This window comes from Drosophila miranda, chromosome 4, assembly GCF_003369915.1.
Source record: "Drosophila miranda strain MSH22 chromosome 4, D.miranda_PacBio2.1, whole genome shotgun sequence".
Classification (NCBI taxonomy): Eukaryota; Metazoa; Arthropoda; class Insecta; order Diptera; family Drosophilidae; genus Drosophila; species Drosophila miranda.
The window spans coordinates 27,274,233-27,298,683 of record NC_046677.1 but is presented as its reverse complement, the minus strand read 5'-3'; the positions used below and the strand labels follow the sequence as shown (position 1 = coordinate 27,298,683).

The window sequence follows — 24,451 nt, the reverse complement described above, 5'->3', positions numbered from 1 at the left end:
CTTTCACACAGAGATTTCCTCAGATGAGTTCCAGAGATAGAAGCCTCTACTTGTATCCATACCTAAACTAATCGCCTATCTATTCACCTTCGTTACAGGGTATTAAATGCCTGGCAATCTTCTGCACAAGACTTGCAACACACGCTTTAATAGGTGATTCATCTGAGAGTCAGGTTTGGGTTATTGGTTTTTCGGGTGCTTTTCGCTTGCGGTGGGGGCCTGCGTTACAGTTTGTCAGCCACTGTGAAACTTTCTTTTTACGAAATATTTATGAAGAAATTCACAGCAAACAAAAAGAGAGGGACGGAGAAGAGAGAGTAAAGAGTGGGCAATGCTAGTAGTAGAAGGAGGGGACTAGGCGACGGGGGCTTCGTGTTGGGGGCGTGTTAGCCACTTCCATGGGCGCTTGGCACCTCTCACCCGCAGGGGCAACGGGATTTTGACTTTTGCCTAATGAATTTATTTCCTTTCTTTTCTTTCGTTGCTTTAATCTTTTTAACACAACATTGCGAGCAATTTTGTTTAGAAACTTTCTTTCCCAGCAGCAGACAGCCGAAAACCGGAACCAAATCTTTAATCTTGGAATATATCTTGAGGGCATATCATCAGCAGCAGAGATGTTTTGTGTCTACATCTCTTTATTGTTATGATTATTGTATTATTATTATTTATTTTCCAGTTTTTCTTCTTCTGAAGTTTTGACACACACGCGATAGGCGAAGGCAAAACCTTGGCCATATCTCTCTCTCTCTGTCTCTCTCTCTTCGGTCTTGGCCGAATTCGAATTTGAATTTTGTTTGTCTCTCTTTTGTTTTCTACAAAGAATCTACACAGAAATCTCGCACACAAACCAAACACAAATTCAATTAACAAAAGGCATAAAAAACAGTGACGGAAAAACAAATGAGATTTAATTATTAATTGAACTACCGAGAGTCAAGGCTTTTCACTTCGCTACATTTACATACAGAGACGTCAAGAGAGATCTAAGGGGCTATCTATAAGATGTTTTTGTATATACGGGCATGTATTTCTTATTGCTTATTGTTTGTCTTGGCAAAATAAGGTCAAGTGGGCCGATCCATTCGATGATTATGATTTTTGGCAGCACATCAATCTGAGAGGGTGGAGTGCCAGAAGTGCCAAAAGTGCGGGTGTTGTAGGAGGGAGATACCCATACCAGATACAAGATACAATATACTTTATACAAGATGCGTAGATACCCCAGAACAAGGTTGAGGTTTCGGAAACTTGAGAAATGTGTGATCCATTATTTATGATTAATTGCTTAAAGTCTGGAGTTTATTTTTAGGGCATTCCTTGGCTGGTTCGAAAGAGGGTCTCCGCTGTAATGACAGTCGAAAGGCACACCCCAGCAGAAAGCCAGATCTGACCGAGGGCCACTGCTGCATGACGCGCAAGAGCTTATTACATCGGTCTCCAAGTGACTCTTCTTGTGGCAGTTCTTTTGCCTTGGCTTAGTTTTCTGTTGCACACTTTGATCATTTGATACACAGAGAAGACGAAGACCTTCTAAAGCTTGTCTTAGAACAAAGCAACTAATTCGAGTGTAAGCCCAAGTCTGAATCGGAATCCAAATCCAAATCCAAGCCTGAGCTTCAATTGAGATCTTGGGTTACCAAGAAACCAGGCGGAGGCAGCGGAAACAAATGCTGGGCTTTGTTTGAGAGCCACAGGTCTTGGCCAGCAAACCAGTTAACTTGGTTTGGTCAGCTCAACTTTCAGTTTTGTTGCCTTCTCTCCCGATCCGGCTCCGGCTCCTTCCTTAACTCTGACAAGCGGAAAACATTGCTTACGTTGGTTGGAAAATTACTTTGCGCAAAATTATAAAAATTAACAGCAAATTATTTATGAATGAGGCGTGTTCTCGAGGTCTGTGAAGCATAGAGGCAGAGAGTGGATGTGATTTGCATGCCAACAAAGAACAGAATAGAAAACATAACCATAAATGATCGATTGAATCGGTTCGAGAGAATGGGAAGAGCAAAAGGAGATCGGAACGGGCTGGGAGTTATCTAAGAGTCTGTTTCCCACTCGGATCTCGCTTTTATGCCTTCGACAGGTTGTATCTTCGGGTGATTAACTCTTTGCGATGTGTAAATTATGTTGTATCTTCTCCTCCCTCTCTACGCCAGCTCTCCATCTGTTGTATCTCTTTGTGTTCTCTGTGTGTTAACTGCTTTTGTGCCGTTCTGTCTGTCTAACTGTTGTTTTCCACCTTTAAGCAACGACCTTAGGCTTTAATTTATGCCCAAAAAGCGGCAAAACGCAAACACCCCGAGCCGAACCCCCGAACAACCTTGTAATAGTTCCTATAGAGCTCCTCCAACAGAAACTCCACTATCTCCATCTCTTTCGCTTGTGGCATGCCGGAAAAGCATTGTTATTTCGGGGCTGGCTTTTCGCTGCCAACTTTCGCTGGCGAGAAAAGCGTTGGGTCGCTTTTTCAATGGAAATGCCATTTGTTGCCTGCCACGGAATGCCATGGAAATTAGCTGACACAGAAACGATACAGAAATGAAACCCATCATCCGTCCAAGAGCCGCCGCTGATAAAGCTCAATGTTTTGCCCACTGATGCGTCGCAGATACAGATACAAGATACACATTTGATAGGCCTCTCTGTGCACACGAGTCGCGATCCATAACCAAGGCTGTTCGGAGTCTCTGTCTTCTCATAAGCGGATCACCCATTTGACATTTTCATTGAGCCGCAAAACGTGTTTTCAGTGTTTTTTGCACAAACATTCCATGAATCAACAGATCGAAGGCTTTAGCCATTAGCTTTCAGCTCTTATGGGTTTCCAGAGGCATCGGGCCTCCTCCTGCTCCTCCTCTGCTGCTGTCACGTCTGCGGGTCACGCAATGGCAAATCCCTGTCAAAGTTCACAACAGTAAAGACGGCGGCACAACTGTAATGACAGTAGGGCCGTAAGATGAGCCCCGGGGCATGCCACACACAAGAAATTAATGGCCATCAAGTGCGAAAAAGTTCATTTCATTTCTTTGTCTGTGTGTTTTCTGTCGCCTTGTAAACTGTCACACAAGACACACGCCACAGCCACAGTTACAGTAAAGCTACAATAAAAAGGGAGGAGAGGGAGTCGGAAGGAGGAGTGGTGGGCGACCTGGTCACCAGGTGTCAGGTCCCAGCCCCGGAGGCATCCCACAAAAGATGACAAATGGCTTGTCGCAGTGTCGTAGGTCTTGTGTCTTTTTTGTTGGTTCAATGAACCGCAAACCGATGGGTGTGGTAGCCATCAAACTGTAGGGAATAGAGCGTAAAACTGTAGGCGTTAGAAGGTGTGCAGATTGTTGATTCCACAAAAGACGGTGGAGAATATCGTGGAAGAAAGTGAAACGAGAGCTAACACTCCTTTTCAGCATGTCCCGCATCATGCAGCAGCGCTCTTCGGTCGCACGTAACGAGCTTGGGATAGGTTTCGAGTTGAAAATGACTCTTTTTATACAACACCCTTTCGGGGTGGACAAGATGTTCTTTTATTGGAATATAGGTTGATCGTTTTCGCTGGCCAAATCTAGAATTTAGCCATCTTTTCGGCGATCCATGCATCGTAGTCAGCGGTCGAGGTGTAAACCGAGGGATACCTGGTGGAAGCGCAAGGAGTGTAGCCCCAGGAGACAATGCCGACCAGGTAGGCCGAGCCGTCGGAGGAGCGGCTGATCAGAGGGCCGCCACTGTCGCCGTTGCAGGCGCCGTCGGTGGTGCCGGCAGTGTAGGTGCAGACGTTGCTCTCAGCCACTTTGCTGTTGGAGGGCAGGGCGGCCTTGCACTGCACGTAGTCGATGATGTCCACATCGAGCTTCTGGAGTTTCTCGGGCAGGGCGCCGGAGTTGTCGCGGCCCCAGCCGTAGAGCGTGCCGTCGGTGGAGCCCTCCAGCTTCTTGGGGGGCAGGGAAATGCTGGCCACGGGCGCGCTGCCGTCGCGGGAGATGGCATTCAGGTCGAAGGGCGTCGCCACGTAGATCAGGCCAATGTCGTAGGGTCCCACACCGCCGTCATAATTCTCGTGGACAATGTGGTCGTCGCTGGTGACCTGGCGCACCTGGGTGTCCTCCTTGCTGGACCGGGCGTGGGCTGCGGCCACCACCTGGTAGCTGTTGTAGATCAGGCAATGGGCGGCAGTAAGCACCCAGTTTTCATTGATGATCGAACCGGCGCAGAAGTGAGAGGTGGTCTGCAGGGAGACGATGTAGGGTGCCTCGCCGGCCTGTGCCTCGTGGCCGTTGATGATGCGTCCCTCGGGGAATCCTGGCATCGCGATCGTGTTGGCCGAAACGGCAGCCACCGTCAGAGCAAGGAGCACCACAAATTGTTTCATCTTGGCCACTGGTTTTGGTTTGTGCTGCTCGTGGCTGGGACATCGCTTTTTATAGGCAGCTCTAATCAAAGTACATATGTTCTAAAGTAGATCGGCTATCAATTATCGTTATCAAATCAGTTGATAGAGAAGGAGATTTACAATCGTAGTACAATCGCTATCGACACTATGTCCTGACGCATCACTTTTTTCTAGACCCATAAAAACATGTAAGACGTTGACTGATTGCGGCAATGTCCGTTCAATGGCACTCGAAAATAATGGTTTCGTGTGAGTTATAGAATGCTCCCTTGATCTGGATCTATGCTCTACTTTTTTGGAGTGCCATCCTCAGAGTCAAGATCACATTTGAATGTATGCGTGTTGGTGGAGACACACGTCTGGGAATAATCAAATTAAAGTAGCCTTTTCTTGGATCCCATCATACGGCAATGTTCAGACTGAAAAATACCAAAATCCCGATCCACTAATCGCGCTTTGTATTGGTATCTGGATTAACAATATAATCGCACAATTCCTTCCCTTTTTTAGACCATTTTCCCAACATCTTTAACGCTTAGCTTCCCCTCGTAAGACCTTTCCACACATAATTCTGAATTCCACTTCCCCAATTTCAATTTCCCTAGTATGCTGTCCCTCTCTCTCTCTCCATTGGGCTCTCCACTTACCCTGACCCTAATGCGTTTAACCCGCTTTCAATAACTGTCCCCCATTCTGGCCAGAAGCGTTTTCGATAATGGCCCAAATGGCTCTGGGGACTAATCTCCATTTTTTTTTCGGTTGGGAATAATTATCCACAGCCACTAAGAGTATTTGTGGAAACGACATTTAATTAGTCTAAGAAGTTTTTTTATATGCTTTCGCACATTATTAACCCATTAGTGCCAAATGGAAATGGAATTCTCGCTCTCTTTAATCGTGGTGGCGAGAATAAGAGAGTGGCGGAGAGGGAGAGAGTGGGCAAGTGTTGAGGTCATCACAATTAGCTAAGAGGCAGAGGTAGAGGCACCACTCCCTGCCGCCCTCTTGGCTTTTTTTAGCTAGAAATAATTTGATTACGAATGCAGCTATGACCTCAGCTTGTAATGGAAAACTCGTGAAAAAGGTTTTTATTTTTTGCGTACTTTTTTTATAACTTTTATAAAGTGTTTTTGTGTTTTGTTCCACCTGCTGCTGGCCAACGCGTGCCAGGTGAAAGGGAGAGAAAGAAAGACAGAAAGAAACGCCGACTGACCGCAAAATATAAAATTTCAAATTGACAGCTGGCGAACAGCTGAATATGGGCCACAAGAAGTGGCCAGAAGCGAGCCACTGAAAGGTAATAATTATTAAAAAAACCAAAACACACAGAGAAAAACGCCAAAAGCAGAAGATAAATAAATCCACTTTGGGCCGGAAATTCGAACTGAAACCGAAACCAAAACCACAGCCCGAAAAGAGCGAGCATAATGCATCCTTCCGCCTTGGTTTCCTCGCTCTCCCCGTCTCCCTCTGTCATCCGCAGCGCTTCCTGTCCAGCTGTCAGGGATGATTGAGCTCCGCCGGGTCCCTCGCGTTTCCTGTACAGTTGGACAGTCCCGCAGCATGACGTCACTGAAACACCATATTTCTGGGTCACTCTGGACTCCGTTTCCGACGCCACAGACAACACTACTGCTATTGACATTTGCTCAAAGCTAAGCGGGTGGCAATCCTAGGACAGAGTTGCACGACAATCGAATTAATGATTGGCTTTCCCTTTTCCCGTGCCCTAATTCCATTCTCCCCCCCTCTGCCGATGCCCCTGCCCCAACCATGACAATGTGTGTTTATAAGCGGCGATTATTATTTTATGACACGGCCACAATGACGGGGCAAAGTCAAAGGAAACGACAGTCGGGGGGAGGCAGTAAAGGGATATGCATGGGATAGGAGGCACATGTAGGGTGGGCGTGACAGGGACACGTGTCACAATTGCCAGGACAGTTGTGTGGCAGAAACCTAAAGTGGGGCAGCAATTGCGTGTGTGGGGCAATCATAAATCTCCATTTGAAGGAATTTAAAATTCATTACAGTTTTACAAGCGCCAGCACGATAATGGGTATGATTTCACTGACAGTTGCAGAGCCATTGCTGTAGTTTCTTCACGCGCTCTCTCTCTCGTACACAGTTTTACACTCCCTGCCGCTGCACTGCACTGCACTCCACTCAGTTTTGCATTCACACGCGAGGAGCAAAGCGAACAAAAAAATATTTATAAAAACCCGCTTACTGTCATCTGGCATATGAAAAGTGGTACTGCTGCCAGGCCATAAATTTTAAGCCATTGCCAGACATTTTTATTAATGACGCAACAGAGAATTCTTCGCAGAGCGACAGAGACAGCAGACAGAGCGGAGGGACATGTGGAGAGATCTCACTCTTATGCAAACAAGTGGCAAATGTCCAAAGACTTGATTTCCTACTCCTTCTCTCTGCCTTTGCTTCTCACTCCTTTCGTTCTACTCCTCCTGCGCCAAGTCAAAGTCTGGTCTCAGTCTCAATCTCAATCGCTGTTTCTGTCGCTGTCGCTGCCTCTGTCCTTGTCGTTGTCTCTGTCATTTCTAGAACCGACTTGCATAATTACAAGGTATATTTAAGGGAGGGTACGGTGTCAGCTATTAGGCAATCTGCGTTCTAGATTTACCTGAATGCTGACATAATAAAAGGCTAAGATAGGGGGCCACCCCGATTGCTGGACTGCCTTTCCTTCTAGTTGATTCTACCCTGCGTGTAATTACAAATGCAGGCAGAGACACAACAGCAGGCAAAAAAACGGTCATTGCAGTTAGCTTTAGGTTACCGTTAGCCAGCGGACGACGCCGCATGCAAAAAGGAAGGAATGAAACAGAAACGAAACAACAAAATTACTGCAAAATACTTCAGTAGCAGCAGCACAGCCGAGCAGAGGCAGCGGTTAAGGCAGAGCAGTAGAAGCTGGAGAAGGAGAGGGAGAACAGCGGCAGCAGCAGCAGCAGTTAAAGCAGAGGCAGAGCAAAGCGCAGCAGCAGCAGTAGTGGAAGCAGAGGGAGAGTAAGGCGCAGCAGCAGCAGCAGTAGTAGCAGAAGCAGAGGGAGAGCAAAGTAGCGGCAGAGGGAGAACAGCAGCAGTAGAAGCTTCGGGAAAGCTTGAGAGGAGGAAGAAGGCAAGCAGCAAAGCAGTGGGAGAGTATTTGCAAGGTACTTTTACACAAGGTACTCTCTCTCTTTTTGTCTTTTTGTCACACGGCCACTGAAACCACATATGCATGCAATTATCGTGGGAGAACTCTTTGGTTGGGCCTCACCTTTTACAAAAACTCCGCGAGGAAGAGTGCGCTTTTTTTTCCCATAATCAAAGAGTAACAAAGTTGCCTCCTAATGCAATAAAACTTAAGACTCTTTTGTAAAGTCTGTGCAGAGGGGGGAGGGTGGAAGATTGCAATATACCCAACTGCCCTACCCCCCTCGCCCAGGCATTGTGTTACTATTATAATTATTTGCCGGGCCATAAATTATGGGAACCCAACGCAGAGCAGAGCAGAGCACAGACTGAGACTGCGACAGCAGACAGCGTTGCCACATCGCTTAATGACCCAGCGGGCTCCACATCAAAATGTGCGAGTTTTTTCCTATACCCCCTCCATGGGGTTCAACCTACTCTTGGCTCACGGCTAATGAAACATTTTGCTTGCAACTTAATGCGACTAAGACGACGGACCGGACGGCGACGGGGTTCATTAAACTTGGCTCGTAAAATAACATTTTCAAATCATTGTTGATGATACCTTGATGAAGACGATGCTATAATCTGTAAGTAGAAGGCTGCCCCGATGACGGGGGGTTGGACACCAACTCTGTCCCATCCGTTGATTGGCGGCACTACATTGAATGGTCCTACAGCGGAAGAGGTTGAAATCTCTCTCAATACTCCACAAATACCAATCCATCACAAGTCTGTTTTCGCTGTATCTCTTGTAACTCTCAAAAACTGACCTTGTAACGTTTTTGTTCAATCAATTTCACTCAATTTCATACGAAATCATAGCTGAATCATTATCATCTTTCAAGTGAATGATCTCCACTCCCCATACAGCCATCCCCCCTCTCTCTCTCACTCTCTCTCTCTCACTCTCTTTGCAGCTCCATTAACTCTTGTACTAATTAATAAATATTTGCTTAATTGCTTAATTAAGACTGCTGCTAAACGCTGACGCTGTGTCTCAGTTTTCAACAGAGCGAGAGAGCAAGAGACTTCCATCGGATTTCCCCTGGCTTTTCTGGTTTTTCCGAGCAAACAAACAATCCGTCTTAAGGCGGCCTAATGTGTGGGCAAACAGTCTCAGAATGGTCTGAATGCTGGCCCTAAAGTAATTTCCGTTTTCGGACTCCATTCTGCCTGCCCCCCCACCCCCCTCTCATATCACTCGATGATGTCAACGGATGTCGCATGTAATTAAAAGTTGTCACAAAAAAGTTGAGCTCCATTGGGCTCCAGTTTTCCCACACAAAAAAACCACAACAAAAAAATGGTAACAGCTACGGATACGGATGTGGATGTGGATGTGCATGCGGATACCCCAGGGTTCAGGGTATCCTCTTTCAGACATTTCAATCTTGAGGCTTTTGCGGTCAATGCTGCTTCTGCTGCTGTCCCAATCACTGGGGAAATTAAATGGGAAAACTTGTCAGCTGTGATAAAATCGATTCTCACTGCAGGATGGAAAGTTCTCAGTGCCATTCTCCGTTCTCCAGTGAAAGTAAACAAAAGTTTAGGCGTCTCTCAAACGGAGTAGAGAAACGGACTATGGACTCGTGGCTAATTGGTGTCTGGCCATACCATCGTACCATCAGGTGAACGATTAAGTCGTCGTCTACCTAAAACAGAGTCTCCATCGCAATCGGAATCGGAGTCCCGAGTCTGTAAGCCGCTTAAGAGATAAACAGTGAAACCTGCCTGGGCATGACAAGTGCAGCTTTGGTTAGGAATCCCTTCCCCATTTCATTTACAGCTGGAAGCGTGCCACAAAATGCCGCACCAATTACATTTCGCAAATTAAATAACTGGCGAGAAGAATTATGAAGCCCTCTATCGCTCCATCTTTCCAGCGTTTTTCCGCTCTCCTAATCGGCTTTGCCTCATAATTTATGAGCAGAAAAATGTTGAGTCGGGTGTCGGTGCCGGGGTCCAACCTCCAGCCTCCAGCCGTTTTTGGGCGTATTATTTTTTTACTAACCTGCAAAGAGCAAAAAAGAAAAACAAGAAATTGTGGATTAGTTTTCGAAGCGAATAAAAAACATTTGAAAAAGGCAGATGGCACGCCTTTTTCCCCCCTCATCCCTGTTTTTGCAGTTCCCTCCCGCCCTTAATACATTTTTTTGCAGTTAAAAAAAAGGTTTTTTATTACATCGTGGGAAAACACACACAAATCGGAGTCGGAAACGCAGTGCGATTTTTGTGTATGTGAATGAATCTTTGATGCGCCAACTGCTGGCAGGCACTGTGTAAAAGGATATATATATGTATATAGTGGAGGGAGACGTGGCAGAGTTATACTGAGTGAAAAAAGTAGGTCGCTGCGGGATTCCACTTTTCACTCTCGTGGCTTAAACCGATTTGTAATGCAAATGAAGCCAACTTTCGCGGATAACTAACTAGTACAAAAGGATAAACATCCTTAGAGAGTTCCAGAACGACAGAGAGAGGGGGAGGGGGAGAGGGATAAGAGGTCTTAGAGAAGACATGCCACATGGCAGTGGACGAGGGGACGACTACTTCATGGGAAACAATGCTCTGACAGCAGAGCAGGTGCACCGTCAGACGGTGGCAACAAAGAACTCGAACCCCGACGCAGAAGAAGCCAAAATAATAATAAGCAGAACGCAGCGGGGGAGGAGCGAGAAGAGACCAGGGGTAGTACCTTCAAGTACTGCAGATACATTCAGACACACAGATACACCGCACACAGGCAAACTCAAGTGGAGTTCCCTTTCGGACAGAGAAACAAACTCGAAACGGATGTGCGGTGCGTGCAGGACTCGTAATCGAGAATGAGAGAACCAAGGAGCGTCGCTTGTATATCTGGAGCTTCATTTACCTCTTCTGACCAGCGAAAAAACACCTCTAGATGGAGGAGGGGGAGTACTAACCACAGCGGAACTGAGCAGCGGAAGTGCAACTAATGAGGTGGCCAATGGATCGGGCAACCTCAGACCGTAATGAACTCCCAAAAACCAATGATGATTGTTGTTACAAATGAGGAAAAAGCAAAGCAGAAACGACCAGTACTAAGGGTGGCACTAAGGAAACCAATCCATCGAATAGATGACCTAACGCCAACCCATGACCTAACGCAAACCGAAACGGTACACACTCTCCTCTCCTCCGCCTCCTCATCTGAAACTCAATCCTTCCACAATAATCAGGATGATGATGATCACTTACAGACATTTCCAAAGGCCAGGATGTGCAGCCGTGCATGTGGAGGCAGTAGGAGATGTACACTCGAAGAAAACTGAACTGAATAAATTCTGAAATTTTATAAATTTAACCTCTTTGAAAATGTTCCCGATTTTTCTACCATTTCCTGGTTTTTCAGAATTCTAGCTCGAATTTTCGCCCAGTGCATCCACTCTATGTGGCACTGTAGCTCGTACTCGTACTTCCCAGAGCCATGTTCGTGCTTGGACAACATGCTTCATTAGAAATGTAACATGTGCTCCACTGCCACCTACCCCACCCCATCCCCCTCATCCCCCTCTCCTTCACTGTTTTTGGAATGTGCTCTCTATTGCATTTAGAACATTGCCAAAGGATTACGCAAATGGCACCTAAAGGTAGTACCCCCGGTTTGCCCCTTCTTCCAGCTCACATTTTGACTGCGCTCAAGCCTGAAATTGCCGGCCATCTGATGGAGTGGAGTGGAGGGGAGGAGAGGCATGCCTCGTTGCAGTTAAATATTAATAAACATGGCATGCCAGGCAGAACGCGACGACTGGCGCGTTCGCGTCCCAAATGCGAGCACAGCTTTTTTTCTGTTCTGCTGTGGCAGCTACGTGACTTCCATGAGTCAACCAGGGCCCGCGAATCAGCCTCCACACCGCCTCCAGTCTCCGGTTTGCATCCACCTCCTCCCTGCTCTCCTTTCTGGCCATTTTGCCTGCTCTGAACTTTGGCCAAAAAAACGTTGGAGAGTCATGCAACAAAATGCTTGCTGGCGCACCTTTTTTCCCTGCTGCTGTCCAAGACCCCGCCCACCCCCCACACACGCTCCTCTACGATCCATTCATTCGCGCAGTTCTCTACGTTTTTCGCCTCGTTTCTGCGGCCTGTGGTTGGGGGCTGGGGGCTGTGGCTGGTGCCATGTCATAAGCAAAGTTGCCCCCATATTAAATCATCATAGACTCTCGAATCCACACACAGCACAACAGCAAAAGGGTTGAGTCCGAGAGTCTCGCTAGCCGAGTGGGCAGTGCGCCACTGCGGAACCACACTCTCGAGGGGAGAGTCTGGGGTCTGGGGAGCCAGGCGCCAGCTGAAAATTACAATCAACATATGTTGGAACGCCCAAATGGGGAAAATGTGTAGGAAAAAACGGAAACATAGCCAGAGAAATAACCACGACAACAACTAGAATTAGCCATGTTAAGAGAGCGACAACAAAACCTGCAGCACGAGAGGGGAGTCAAAGAGGGAGAGGGTTATGAATATATGACACTGGAACTTTGGTTACTCTTTCGATAATAGTTTAAAGAAACTTCATTCCAGATTTCATCGGAATAAATCATTGGGATATAGAGTTCTTATAGGGTATAGAGATTTACCATAATGATATCTCATACCTTTCTATAAATATAAGATAAGAATGGTATACAAAATATATAAGAGCAAACAAAGCAATTCAGGTGAAATATTTCCATATTCACGATACCTTTGTTTATATACGATAATTTCCAATGAAAAAGTTATAAAAACTCATTGAAAACCATACATATTTCACAATTAATAACAAATACTGACCATACCACAAGTTTCTGAAGCATAACTCTTCAAAAAACTCAGTTCCTATAGAACACATTCGCAAATATTGCATGAAATGTAAGAATACATGGTGGAATTGCGCTCTCTTTAACGCTGGACGCTTTAACGTCATCCCTTAAATAAATCTTCCTAAAACTAAGTTCTCATAGCTGGCACTCCATTTTTAGCTATCCCAACAACATTTATCATATTTCCACCTCTTAGATCACCAACTATAAGAACCCTACACAAGATAGGGCACAGCCCCCAGAGAACCAGCCATTCAGTCGACTGTCCAGTGCTACCTTTGTCTAGGCCCCTGATATGACATCATGGCAGAGCCGCTCACAGTCGCTCAGAGTCGCTCAGCCGGAGGTAAGAGATCTTTTGAGCCAAATGAAAACAGACAAAGACCTGAGAAGCGAAAAGACGTCGAGAAACGAGAAGCAGCGGCAACTGAATGGCCAGACCATTTGACGGTTCGTTTGTCTCGGGGACCCACAAGGAGCGCCGCTGCCATTCCGCATCGACATCGACGTCGACATCCACATCCACATCCACATCCCTATCCCCATTCACATCATCAACTTTGGTGGAAATTTATGGCCATCGACAGCGAAAACAATTGGCCACAAAACGATCGAAGCTGACATTTAAATGTTTTATAATAAATGCCATCTGACAGGCCGACAAGGCTGGCGGTCGTTCGGTCGTAACCGAGAAATAGGAAGCGAAGGCTTTCACCTGGAGATTTCCCCTAGACCGTAGCTAATTTTCAATTTTCCGTTTTTGCGTTTCCCCCTCGTTTTTTGTTTGTTTGTGGTTTTTACGACCGCCTCATTTGTGTTGAGGTTTACAATCCATTTGACCTTTAGTTTTAGCCGTGGTTCAGTTTAAGTATTTGCCAAAATAAAACTAATTCCCGAGGCAAACAAAAACAAAAATGTTCTCTTCTTTTATGACGCTTTATTCTGGGCCAAAGGGAAGGCCATTTCGATGGTTGTTGTTTCTCTTTTGTGCTCTGCTCTGCTAATAATCTTGTCAAACGGTGGGACACACTGTCACGATTAGTACCCCCCCTAAAAGCCGCCTCATTAGCCCTATCTGCGTGGAGGTGTGTCTGTCTATCGTATCGCACAAAAATCAATAATGAATTTTTATCATATGCAAATAAACGAGAACCAGAATGCGGCTGCGACGGCGGCGCCAGAAGAGAGCAATTTGGCCGCCAACGAGAGCTTATCTAAGGCTCAAAATGTTGATATTTGTTTGGCGGAAGAGAGTGGAAGAGGAAGAAGCAGGGGCAGGTACTCATGTGTGGAAAATTTAGCTTGTTTATTGGTTGAGCCTCGTTTCGGAAAATTTCTATGATAATTATTTGGGTTAAATATTCATTCGACATTAATCCATCAAGTTCTTTGTTCAAATTCAGTTAGAAAAGCAGGCGGGCAGCCCAACCGAGGGGCGCTGCTGCATGACCAGTTAGGGACTGCCTGAATGATAGAAAATATATATTTTAAAGAACAATTATCCTGAAACTATAATATCATCAGTGAACAACAGTTCTATCTTTCTTTTATTTCTTACAAACATCAACTTTTAATTAAGCAATAAAGCCCTGATTATTCTTACCAAAAAGCAACTCAAATTTGGTTCCAGAAGAACTTAATTAAAGTCAAGATATTCGCCAACTCAAATCTACATTAATTTCCATTCTTAAATGCCAGAAAATAGTCTTTCCATTTGTAGAATCTTCGAAATTATTCACACAGCCTCTCCAACTGTATTATTAATTTGCAAAACTATTTGCCAAGGCAGTCGCAGTCGCTGCGACGTGACTAGCCTTTCACACATCTTTCAGATATACGAGTATGTATCTTTATAGCGAAAAACCCGTCAGAATGATCGTAAATACCTGGCACTCGTTTCCAAATGTCGCCATAAAGATTTCAAGCCATCAGAAAAAAAGAAATATATTTTACGAGACAAACGATAAAAAAATTAACTAAAAATACAAATAAAATAGTGAGCAAAGTAGAAAATGAATCCAAGGCGTGTGACACTGTGTAATGAGAATTACCCAGAGAGAGAGCAGAGAGAGAGAGAGAGAGGAGGTACGAGTTATTGTATCTGACGGGTTGGGTTAGGGATCTCTGTGGTACGTGACATCAACACATGGTACCAGAGGTACAGAACGGAAAAAAACACACCAGGTAGGAGATGGAGAACCCTCCTGAATTCGTGGAAGGTTCGGTCGCCTCTTGTCTGCTGTCGTCTCTCATTAAGTGGCAGGCGCCAGGCTAGAAGGGAACAGGAAACCGAATTAGTGGCACCACCTACGCAGAAAACCACGCCCACACACAGACACGAGTGTCCTCGTCCTCGCCACAGGATGTGGATTGACTTCCTCCGCAGTGAAAGCGCGTTACAACGCAAAAAATCGACTAAAAAACGAAACACGACCGAAACGAACCAAAGTCAGCTCAAAGGCAATTTGCAGCAATTAAAGATACATTTGTATCTGTATTTGTGATTGCTCACACAGAGTGTGTGATGTCTGTGGCAGTGCAAAATTGCTCGTCCATTAGCAAAAAGTTGATTTCTGTGTGTGTGTGTGTGTGTGTTATTTTAGTCAATTTAGTTGCCATTGACATTTGAACTTGGGGCGAAACGAGGCTTTGATTGAAAATAGACCATAGACAAATAGATAGAGAAGTGGCGACAGACAAAAGATTTAAATGGAAAACAGTCTGACGATACAAAAGGAGAGGGAAAATTATTCAAAAGATACAAAAGAAGAATGGGCAGGGGCATGCTTATGGTAATAGATAGATAGTTCTATTCGCCATAGAGACAAAGTGTTTAAAGAATAAAATTTATGGGTTCCTCGGATGATGTGGCGGGGGCCTTTGGTGTTCTGACAATCTATATCTGTGGGTACCCTCCTTAAGAGTCTTTGGCAAGTGACTCAACTCACGATATACCCCGGAGCCATTACCAATCCACCAATCCATATCTCTCTATTTTAGTTTATTCCAGTTCCAGCCCCGAGGCAAGGTTTTGGTGGCATTTTCCCATTGAAAAAAAAAACCTCTCTTTTGAATCAAAGGCCAATCATGGAATGGCATGGCACGGCATGGCTTGGCTTGGGTGGGTGGGTGACGGACTATGACTGATATTCCGACGCCGGACACACCTTGCACACGAAATCGGGGCCCCAACAACAATGGAGGGAGGCACAAGTGCCTCAGTGCCGAGCCGCCTCGTAATTAGCCACGTTTGACTTTTTCGTTAAGCAACAATGCAAAAAAAAAGCTATGAACATATTTTTGTTGCTGTTGCTGTTGCCTTTCGAATGGTAAATTGAATAAAAAATGGATAAATGGAATACGAAAATTGAAAACCAGTTACCCGTGCACCGGCCTCCCCTCCCCTCCCCGCCCCTCTTCTCTGTGTGTGTGTGTGTGCCACCACATGTCCATCAAAAGAGTTTTGCTAATTGACCTCTCAGAAAAATTGAATTGGAAATAAAAAATTGAATCTGCGGTAAAGCAATCTACTGGCTTGAAAATTGGTTTCGATTTGGATTTTGTTTGGCTTTTGGCTTTTGCTTTGTTTTGTTTTGTTGTTTAGCTAATTAAAATGAAAGTTTTTGCTGCTTTTCTATGGGCGATCGCAAAGTGAAATTGTTTATGGAGAGACCTGCTGCCGCCGCCAATTGGAAGTGGAATTGAAATTGATTTGTAAATTGTGCAAATGCCAACTGCAAATTGTGCCTCGTATTTTGATTTGCCCCACGGGCAGAATGCGAGCAGAGCAGCGAGCAGAGCGAGAAAATCCAAAGAAAATTGCTGCAAATTGCAAATGTCATAGAAAGTCGTCGTCGCTGTGGAAATGACAGGCAAATTCGAAATGATTGTTGCATGTCGCCCCGAGCAGAGAAAGAGAATATCTCTGCCCAGAAGAAATGCTAATTCTTGGGAAGAAAGTGAGAAAAGCTGAGAATGTTTTCTATAAATTGCTATGAAGAAAGTATTTGAGAGTTGATCAAGAATTTCAATGGAAAGACTGCTTCCGAAGAAAGTATCTAAAAATTGTTTCTCAAATGAGAGGTTTTATCATCGAATTCGTTGGAAAATCTACCTCTAGTTCGTATGGCATTCAAACAGCCTCAAACACAATCAATTCTTGATGATTTCATATCTATTTATAAGCGTAGAAGTCAATGAAAAAGTCCCAATCTTAATTAAAGGTTTCATATATTGTTTAGTCACGTAGTATTTTTTATTATTGTCTATGAGGTAATGCCATGAAAGATAAATCAATAAGGAATTTAGTTAAGGCTCTAGTGGAGGTTATATTAAAATTGCTTAATTTTTAAGTGCATTTTGATGAAATTTAAAGCGAAAAAAATACATTTTCGGTTTTTTTTTTTGGGATAAAAAATGCTATGTATTTTAAATAATTTGTAACTACTTTCAATACAATATTAATGAGAGAAAATTCTGCTAAAATAAATGTAAAAAAATTAAATAATTTCATTAAAATGTACATCAATGTGGCCAATATTTATGAATGGTAAAATGAGCGTTAAAAATTCACTATTTTCCCGTATATTTTCTTGTAATATTCCATACATATTTTTTCAGTTTATTTCTGATAAAAGGAGCCCCACAAAATGCATAATTGTTCAGCGGTTTTTGCATAATTCAAGCCTCCCAAGCCCTGGCCCCTCATCTGACCGACTGACAGGCGGACAGATTGACAACAGTTTGACAGCCACTTGCTGAAATTATAAATTACATAAGACAGGCGCTATATCCACATGTTGTTTGGGCAGCAAACAGCCAGGCCAGCAGAAAATATAAAAAACACGGGAACTGCGAAAAACACTTACAACGAAATACCCGCGGACTGCGACTGCGACTACGACTACGAGTAAAAATCTGTTTGTTTATTTGTTTGTGGGTAAAACTGTTTGTAAAACTCGTTTAACACTCGATTGAAAACCTGTTACTTGTACCTGTACCTGTGTACCTGTAAGTGTTGTAGTTGTATGTAAATAAATTTAATGGCACAAGTTTTTCCATGAAACCGAAACAGAAAGAAGAAAAAAACATCATCCGAGAGACAGACAGATATATCTGCCATCCAATGAAGTAATAAAAGAAAAAAGTTTAATAACATTTTTTTGTGCAATGCGTAAAGTGTTGAAAGAGGGGAAACGGATCGTAAGGATGGAAACTGGTTAAGAGTTGAGCATAAATCAGCTTGAACCGAGGTATCAATTATAATAAGGCAAACGTCATGGGCATATGTTTTCAAGCGATTCGGAAGCGCGACCCGGCGATAAAGCGTAGACAGATGAGAGACCCTTCGAGAGGAGGCCGGCCCTTCCCCATCCCATGCCGAAAGAAGAGGAGGCACCATCCCATGCTGAAAGAAGAGTAGGAGCTGGAGGCATCATCCCATGCTGAAAGCAGAGAAGTGGAGCAGACCCGGGAGCGAAACACTTGCAGCTGTTGCCTGCTCTGTTTATTGAGGGGGGGCGGCGCACATACAATCCATTGCGGTTGCACGTTCAACAGCAGCAGTGTCTTCAACTACCAGCTGCTGGTCCGAGAGGCAAGTAGAAAAGTTTTTCTGGGTCACCAACGCATTGAAAACCAACAGACAAACAAAACAAACGACTCTCCGTCTCCATCTACGGCTCTGCTTATGGCAACTTTTCACTTCTGTGCCATGCCACAGACAAAGACAACACAAAACGTGGCAACAACAGCCGCAAAATGATTCTCCGTGGTGCATCAGGCATCAGGAGGGGGGGATAAGCATCTCTCGCCATCAAATGCAGAAGGAGAGACAAGAGACAAGAGGCTTGTGCATATCTCGTGGCTGGCATCTAAGCCTTAGAGAACGTGGCGTATGCGCAATGTGGCCTACAAAGCCACACAAAAGACGCAGGGTCTATACGAACTGGAGATATCCTACAGTGTTCGCCAGATAATTGATGGAAGGGTAGTATTTTCATAATTTCGGGTTACATTTAAATCTGGTGAATATTATAGGCATATTTTCCGATACTTTCCGCTTCAGAAATGTACCTCTTCCTATGACCTAACCTTTCTCTCAATCCCCATGTACTTTCCCCATTTAAAAGGTATCCAAAAAAGTGGCATATCTTGAGCGTGCAATGGCTTTTGGTAGCCAATCTCCCGGGAGACACTGTGCCTGAGCAGTAGATGATTATGATATACATAAATCTCTGGCGAAAACACACAAGAGAAAAGCAAAAGGAGAAGGAGAATGAGAGAAAACACAGAGAACCCACGAGATGCTATGAGATGAGAAGAGTAGAGTTCAAAGACCGCGTGTGCTGGCTAATAGATTTCCCATTGAGTTCTGTTGGCGGCCAAAGCGCCGTTGCTTTTGCAAATTGAAATGAAATTCTTGAAATCCCCAAATGGGGGGCCTGGCCTGGCTCCACAATGCGTTTTCAGCCAATTAAAACCAAACAACAGTTGCACACCAGGCCGCAAAACATCTCCATCTCTCGGTCCCTCGGTCTCTGACAAATTATATTGTGCAAAATAATCGAATCGGGTGATATGACGAGATCTAGACGAGACGAGATCGAGACGAGACGAGCTGCCAATTATTGTAATTGATAGTAAAAGTCTACGTTTTGGGGGTCTCCATCTCCGTCTTGTAGTATTTTTTGTTTGCTAATTAAAAGCGATCTCGAAATGCAAAAAAATTTTGCAATTAGCAGTTCCCACTTTTGGAAAATCCGAGCCTATTGGGGAGATATTGGCACAGCTGCTGCTGCTGCTGCTGGGGGGCCGCAATTTAGGCCACAGCCAGGCCTCAAGGGGGGAGACAGAAGGGGAAAGCCATCGGTACGAGTATGTGCTAAATATTGTCAATGTTTAAACAAAACTTAGAGGCAAGAGATAACAGATATGCAAATACCAGGCATAAACGGAAAGAAAGACCAGGAATTTCAAACTTCCCCAGAGGCAGAGGAATTGCAAATATCAGGGGGCCAAGAGGTTGGCAATGGAATGAACAGGGAGTCGTCTTGGGGCACATTCATTCGTGTAAGTGGGGGAATATAGTACATATGACAAAATCACGAGTCAGTGAAGTAATCGATTCGATAAGAGACAAGATAAGATTGTCTGTTTGTAAAACCTTTTGTAATTTACATGTTCTGAAGAGGGCTTCCACTCCCCCAGAAGATAAAGGCTACTGTATTTACTATAAGAGTTATCTTTACGAGGGGTTTTCCTTTGCGGGTATAAAGAAAGGGAAAGCACCTAAGAGCTAAAGGAGTTTCCTTTCCAGCAGAAAGCTCTATCCTTAGAGAGTTTCAGGAGCTTTCCCTTAATAGTAGAAATATAAAAAACATCCAAGAGATATCTTTACAATTCATTAGTCTTGGTTTTACTCATGTTGGATTACAGGGAAACCCCCAGAGTATTCCATGAGAAAAATACAGAATAACACAAGATAATACTCTAGATTAATGGTTTATATTATAACTAACTAACTAATAGCTTCATTTCTTTTACAACAAAAACCTGCACTAATCATTCAAAAATCATATTCTTTGTAGAAATATATTTCTAATCATCTGTTACTAATTTTGTAGCTCCAAAAAACCCTTAAACAACCACTCTCCACTCCATTCTTATGCAACAATCCATCTACAAGTACTCCATACTGTTTAACGACTATTTTTTTGTTGATTTCCCAGTCGTTTGGAACCAATTTTTCATGGCAGAGTCGTGTCCGAGTGTCGTGGCGTTATAAATGGCCCGATGGCAGGCTCCGCGAACGATGACTGCGACTTTATATTCTACGAATGTGGCCATAAATCGAGCCACTGCGACGACTGCTGTTAGCCAGCAGCCAGCCCTGTGGTACGCCCCACTGTACGCCTCCCTGTGTGCCCCACTGTATGCGCCTCTGTGGCCTGTGTGTGTATTTGCTTGGTTCTATTTCGAATGGCTGCTGCTGCTGCTGTGGCTGCCACGTATAATTCTTTTTTTATACGCTTTCAATTTGGGTCAATAACATTTGGCAACTTCAGTGCGTTGTCGACAACAAATACAACAAATACTAGCAACAGTAGAGAGCGTTTAGATCGCATTGGAATGAAACAGAAAGAAAAACAAACAAAAAACAAAACACTGTCAAAGCCAAAAGCCAAAAAGGCGCCAAGTTCGAATGGCATCCGATAGATAATTGCAACAAAATGGCCACAGAAACAACAACAACAACAGCAACAACAATGCCCACAACTATTTGTTCATTAATTATACATTAAAATAAACGCAGAGCAAAGCTATTTGCCATTAAAACAATCATTTTTTTGCGATTCGTTTGAGGTAAGCCGCAAATCAAAGGCCCCATTATATGGTATATGGTTATATCTCTGAATAAAATATAGAAAGCGATTAAAATCTATATACGCGCCCATCAATAAAATAGTTTTACATATAAACAACAGCGGGGAAAAAAGTGAAAACATCTCGGCAACATAATAAAAGTATTAACAGAATATTAAGTTGAAAAATATCTCTTCTAATTTATGAGATATTCCCCATGCCCCCATCCCATCCCCCGCCCAACCGAAAGAAACTTTTACTTTTTTGAGGGGCGGCAGACAAAAGATACAGATACAAAAGAGTGACAGATTCTTTCAGAGAGTGAAACTTTTGTTCAAAGCAGTTTCATAATTCTCCTTCGAGACAGAAAAGACGTGAGTGGGTGTGGGCCCTGGGCCCTAGGCCCCAGAGCGTATTCCAGAACCGATTTCGCCATATAACCACTTTATTTGTCAACATTTGACATCCGACTGTCGCAAGTTTCTTGGCTTTCAATTTGTCAACCTATCGGTGGGGGGCTTTCGGACCCCCAGAAGTAAAAGCAGCTGCCAACAAAGTGTGTTTCTCGGGACTTATCGGTTGGTTCTTGGATATCCCTCAATACAGGGGCCATTTCTTATCAGAAACGCAGTTTTATCTTTTCTGCAAACACAGCCACAAAAGACCTTTCTCTACAAATCTTATCTGCTGAAAGAAAGATAACCCAAAAGCTGAGATACAGCCACTCTATGGGGTGTATCTGTGTGACGAGACCCCACTCTGAATGATGTTAAGGTAGTGGCCGTTGTCTCTGTGTAATCGGCTGTGTAAGGTGTAAGCCCATATAAGAATGCTTTTGCATTGTTTCCAACGCAATTTCATATATGATTTTCCATAGCTTTTACGGCTACAATGCTGACAGCCGGCCTGCCGTCAAGTCAATGTCGTCAACACACAACATTTAAAACATTACACAATACAGAAAAAAGGCAACAACAACAACAACAAAAAAACAAAAACAGGCAACAGCAATTGTTGGGCTCTTCCAATGGTTTTTCATGCTTTTTAATGCCGCATTGTCATCACATTTGTTGCCATTACTTTAGATATATATATACATGAATATATATATATAGTACGTATATGTATCTTTATCTTTATATGGCACTCTGCGTAGAGAGCCAGGCAATGGGAAAGAGGTTTGAAAGCAGAGAAGTTAGCGGAATGCATTCCCGAGAAATATCATTCGAGAGGCCGATCATTGAAGTGAAATATTGTTCAAGAGTCGTATCATATGGTATAAGCAAACCATAGCCTGATATAAACAAAGTACAGACCGCTAGAATGAGGAAAAAAAACAAATCAAGGAGGGGGAAAAACATGAACAAATTGTTTATTTCAATGGGGAATAAATACAAGAATTTATTGCTGGAATAACGTATAGTTTATTATAATCAAATATTTCAACGAATAATCAAGAGAGATATTTGTTTATCAGTAGATATGTATGTGCGCTCGAATTATTTGGTTTTCCTTATAGATCTAAAAGATTTTGGTAAAAAAAGTGAAGAATGCCATCAAAAATTATTCTTTATTTTCCAAAAACTAGGGGAAAACCCGCCTTTTACAATGTGCTATAACTGATGGATATATATCTTCTCTGTAGACATATCAATCTCCATGAAAACATCCCAATTCCAAATGATTAATTTATTTTAATTTCATGTACTTTTAAGAACCCAAAGAACCTTTAAAACCCTTCCAAGTTGAAGGTTTTGTTTGCCTTATCTTTGGTTTTCCTTTCCTTATCGAAGGTTCAATATGTTTTCTCTCTCCTACCTCTCTGTTTGATCGCTGACACATCTCCGATATGGTGTGTGTATGTTTTTCTGCGGACATTTCTTGGTATTCCCTTCTGGCCATCAATCGATATCTGGCTTCGTCGCTGCTGTTATGTTTTCCAACTTCATTCATCTATCAGTAGACGAGAGGTCTTATCTTTCGTACAGGATCTGTGCTCACTGTAGGAGGTACTACCAATACTACTACCTGCTCTTATCTGTGTTTGTGTTTCTGCCTCTGCCTCTGCCTCCTTCTGTAGAGCATTCCCTATCTGGTCCTCCTTCTGTAGAGCATTCCCTCCGTTTGCCTCTGCCTCATGGATGGTTTTCCCTCTCTGTCTGGAGTTTCCCCCGCTCTCTGTGTGGGGCATTGTCTGCTTTTAATCAGTCTGAGGCCTCTGCCTCATCATCATCATCGAAATCATTATCATCATCATCATCATCGTGATGGGGCCATTGTCAAACAGCAACATAAATATTTTTTTTTTCTCCTCTTATATATATATATTTTTTTTTTTGCAAGCAAAATGCAAAATGGATATCCGGTGATGCCTCGTTCCAAGAAGGAAGTGGAGGCTTGGGGGCATCCATTCCATATTGACTAACTGAGGAAATGACTAAATGACGGAGGAGAACGAACAGCACTGCCATGAATCACTAAAAAGTCGCAGCCCCAGACACAGACACAGCAAATGGAAGGAAAGGAGTCGTTTCTTTTCATTAGCGAGAGGTTCGGTTCTCTCATTAATCGCCTGGCATTATGCAAGACACGCGCCTCCAGCACAATCCACAATCCACAATCCATATGCATTATGCTATGGAAAGAACCACTCTTCCTACTCCTCTCGAGAACGCCTCAGTGCAGTGTGGTGCAGCGGTGCAGTGGCGTTGCAGTGTGGTGCAGCTTGTGGCGCAGTGGCGATCGTTAGTGGCCTCCGACTGTTGTCCATTTAAGGGCACAGACCATCGTCGGAGCGGAGCGGAGTGGCGACAAAAAGCGAAAGCGAACACAGACCTTGAGGCGGGTTTTTCAACTCGTTTCCCCCGGGTTCTACCTTACGTACGCAAGTACCTCCTCCTCATTTTGTGGTTGAAGTGGCAGAGGCACACACACACACACACACACACACAGCAGGAGAACTGTTTCAAGTGGCTCTCTCTCTCTCTCTCTCTCTCTGTGTCTCTAAGAATTAGCTCTAGAGAAAGGGAAACCTTGACATCAAACGCAGCGCAAAGAATTTCCCCTCATACGACACATACGGCACACAGCTGATGATAGCATTGAAAGTATCTTCGCGATACACAAAAGGGACAGCCAGATGCTTACGAAATCGAAAAGAGGCAGCGCCGCCGCGTCACAGAGAGAAAAAGATGCGAATGAAAAGATACTACAACAAAAAGTTTCAGCGAAAGTTTGCTTCTTTTTGTTTTTCAGCCACATCATCATCAGCATCATCATCATCTGCATCTACATACAACATCGCGCGGCAGACTGAATGGGGCCCCCAGATCTCAGACCCCATCCCCATCCCCACCCCCAGTGGCCCCCTCTCCATCTTCCCATCTCCCCGATGAAAGCAGCGGATTTTCTGTGGGGGCGCACTTCAAACAAATACTGAAGACGTCCATCGGGCCGCGGAATGATATGAAATCCCAAGCAAACACAGAAATAAATTAAATAAATTAAATATACGGTGGAAATAGAGATAAAAACCACACGAACGAAGGAGAGCACACGAGAGGAAGATTGTGGGGAGAAGAGCATTTTCAAGGTGCCGATAAGCATTAAAAAACAATTTGGAAACGGGGATTCCATGGTCTAGATATGCGTATAGGTGATAGTAAAAGCCCAAGTATAA

General features: G+C 44.0%; 2 protein-coding genes across 4 annotated transcripts in view; both read right to left on the bottom strand.

Moving 5' to 3' along the window:
- The window catches only part of LOC108162014 (rap1 GTPase-activating protein 1), a 103,164-nt gene that overhangs the window by 13,027 nt on the left and 65,686 nt on the right, over positions 1-24,451 (bottom strand). The gene's annotated exons all lie outside the window — the stretch shown is intronic.
- Positions 3,486-4,392, bottom strand: LOC108162016 (lectizyme-like). Its single transcript, XM_033393920.1, has one exon. The coding sequence runs from the start codon at positions 4,361-4,363 to the stop codon at positions 3,560-3,562; it is 804 nt and encodes a 267-aa protein (XP_033249811.1). The 5' UTR covers positions 4,364-4,392; the 3' UTR covers positions 3,486-3,559.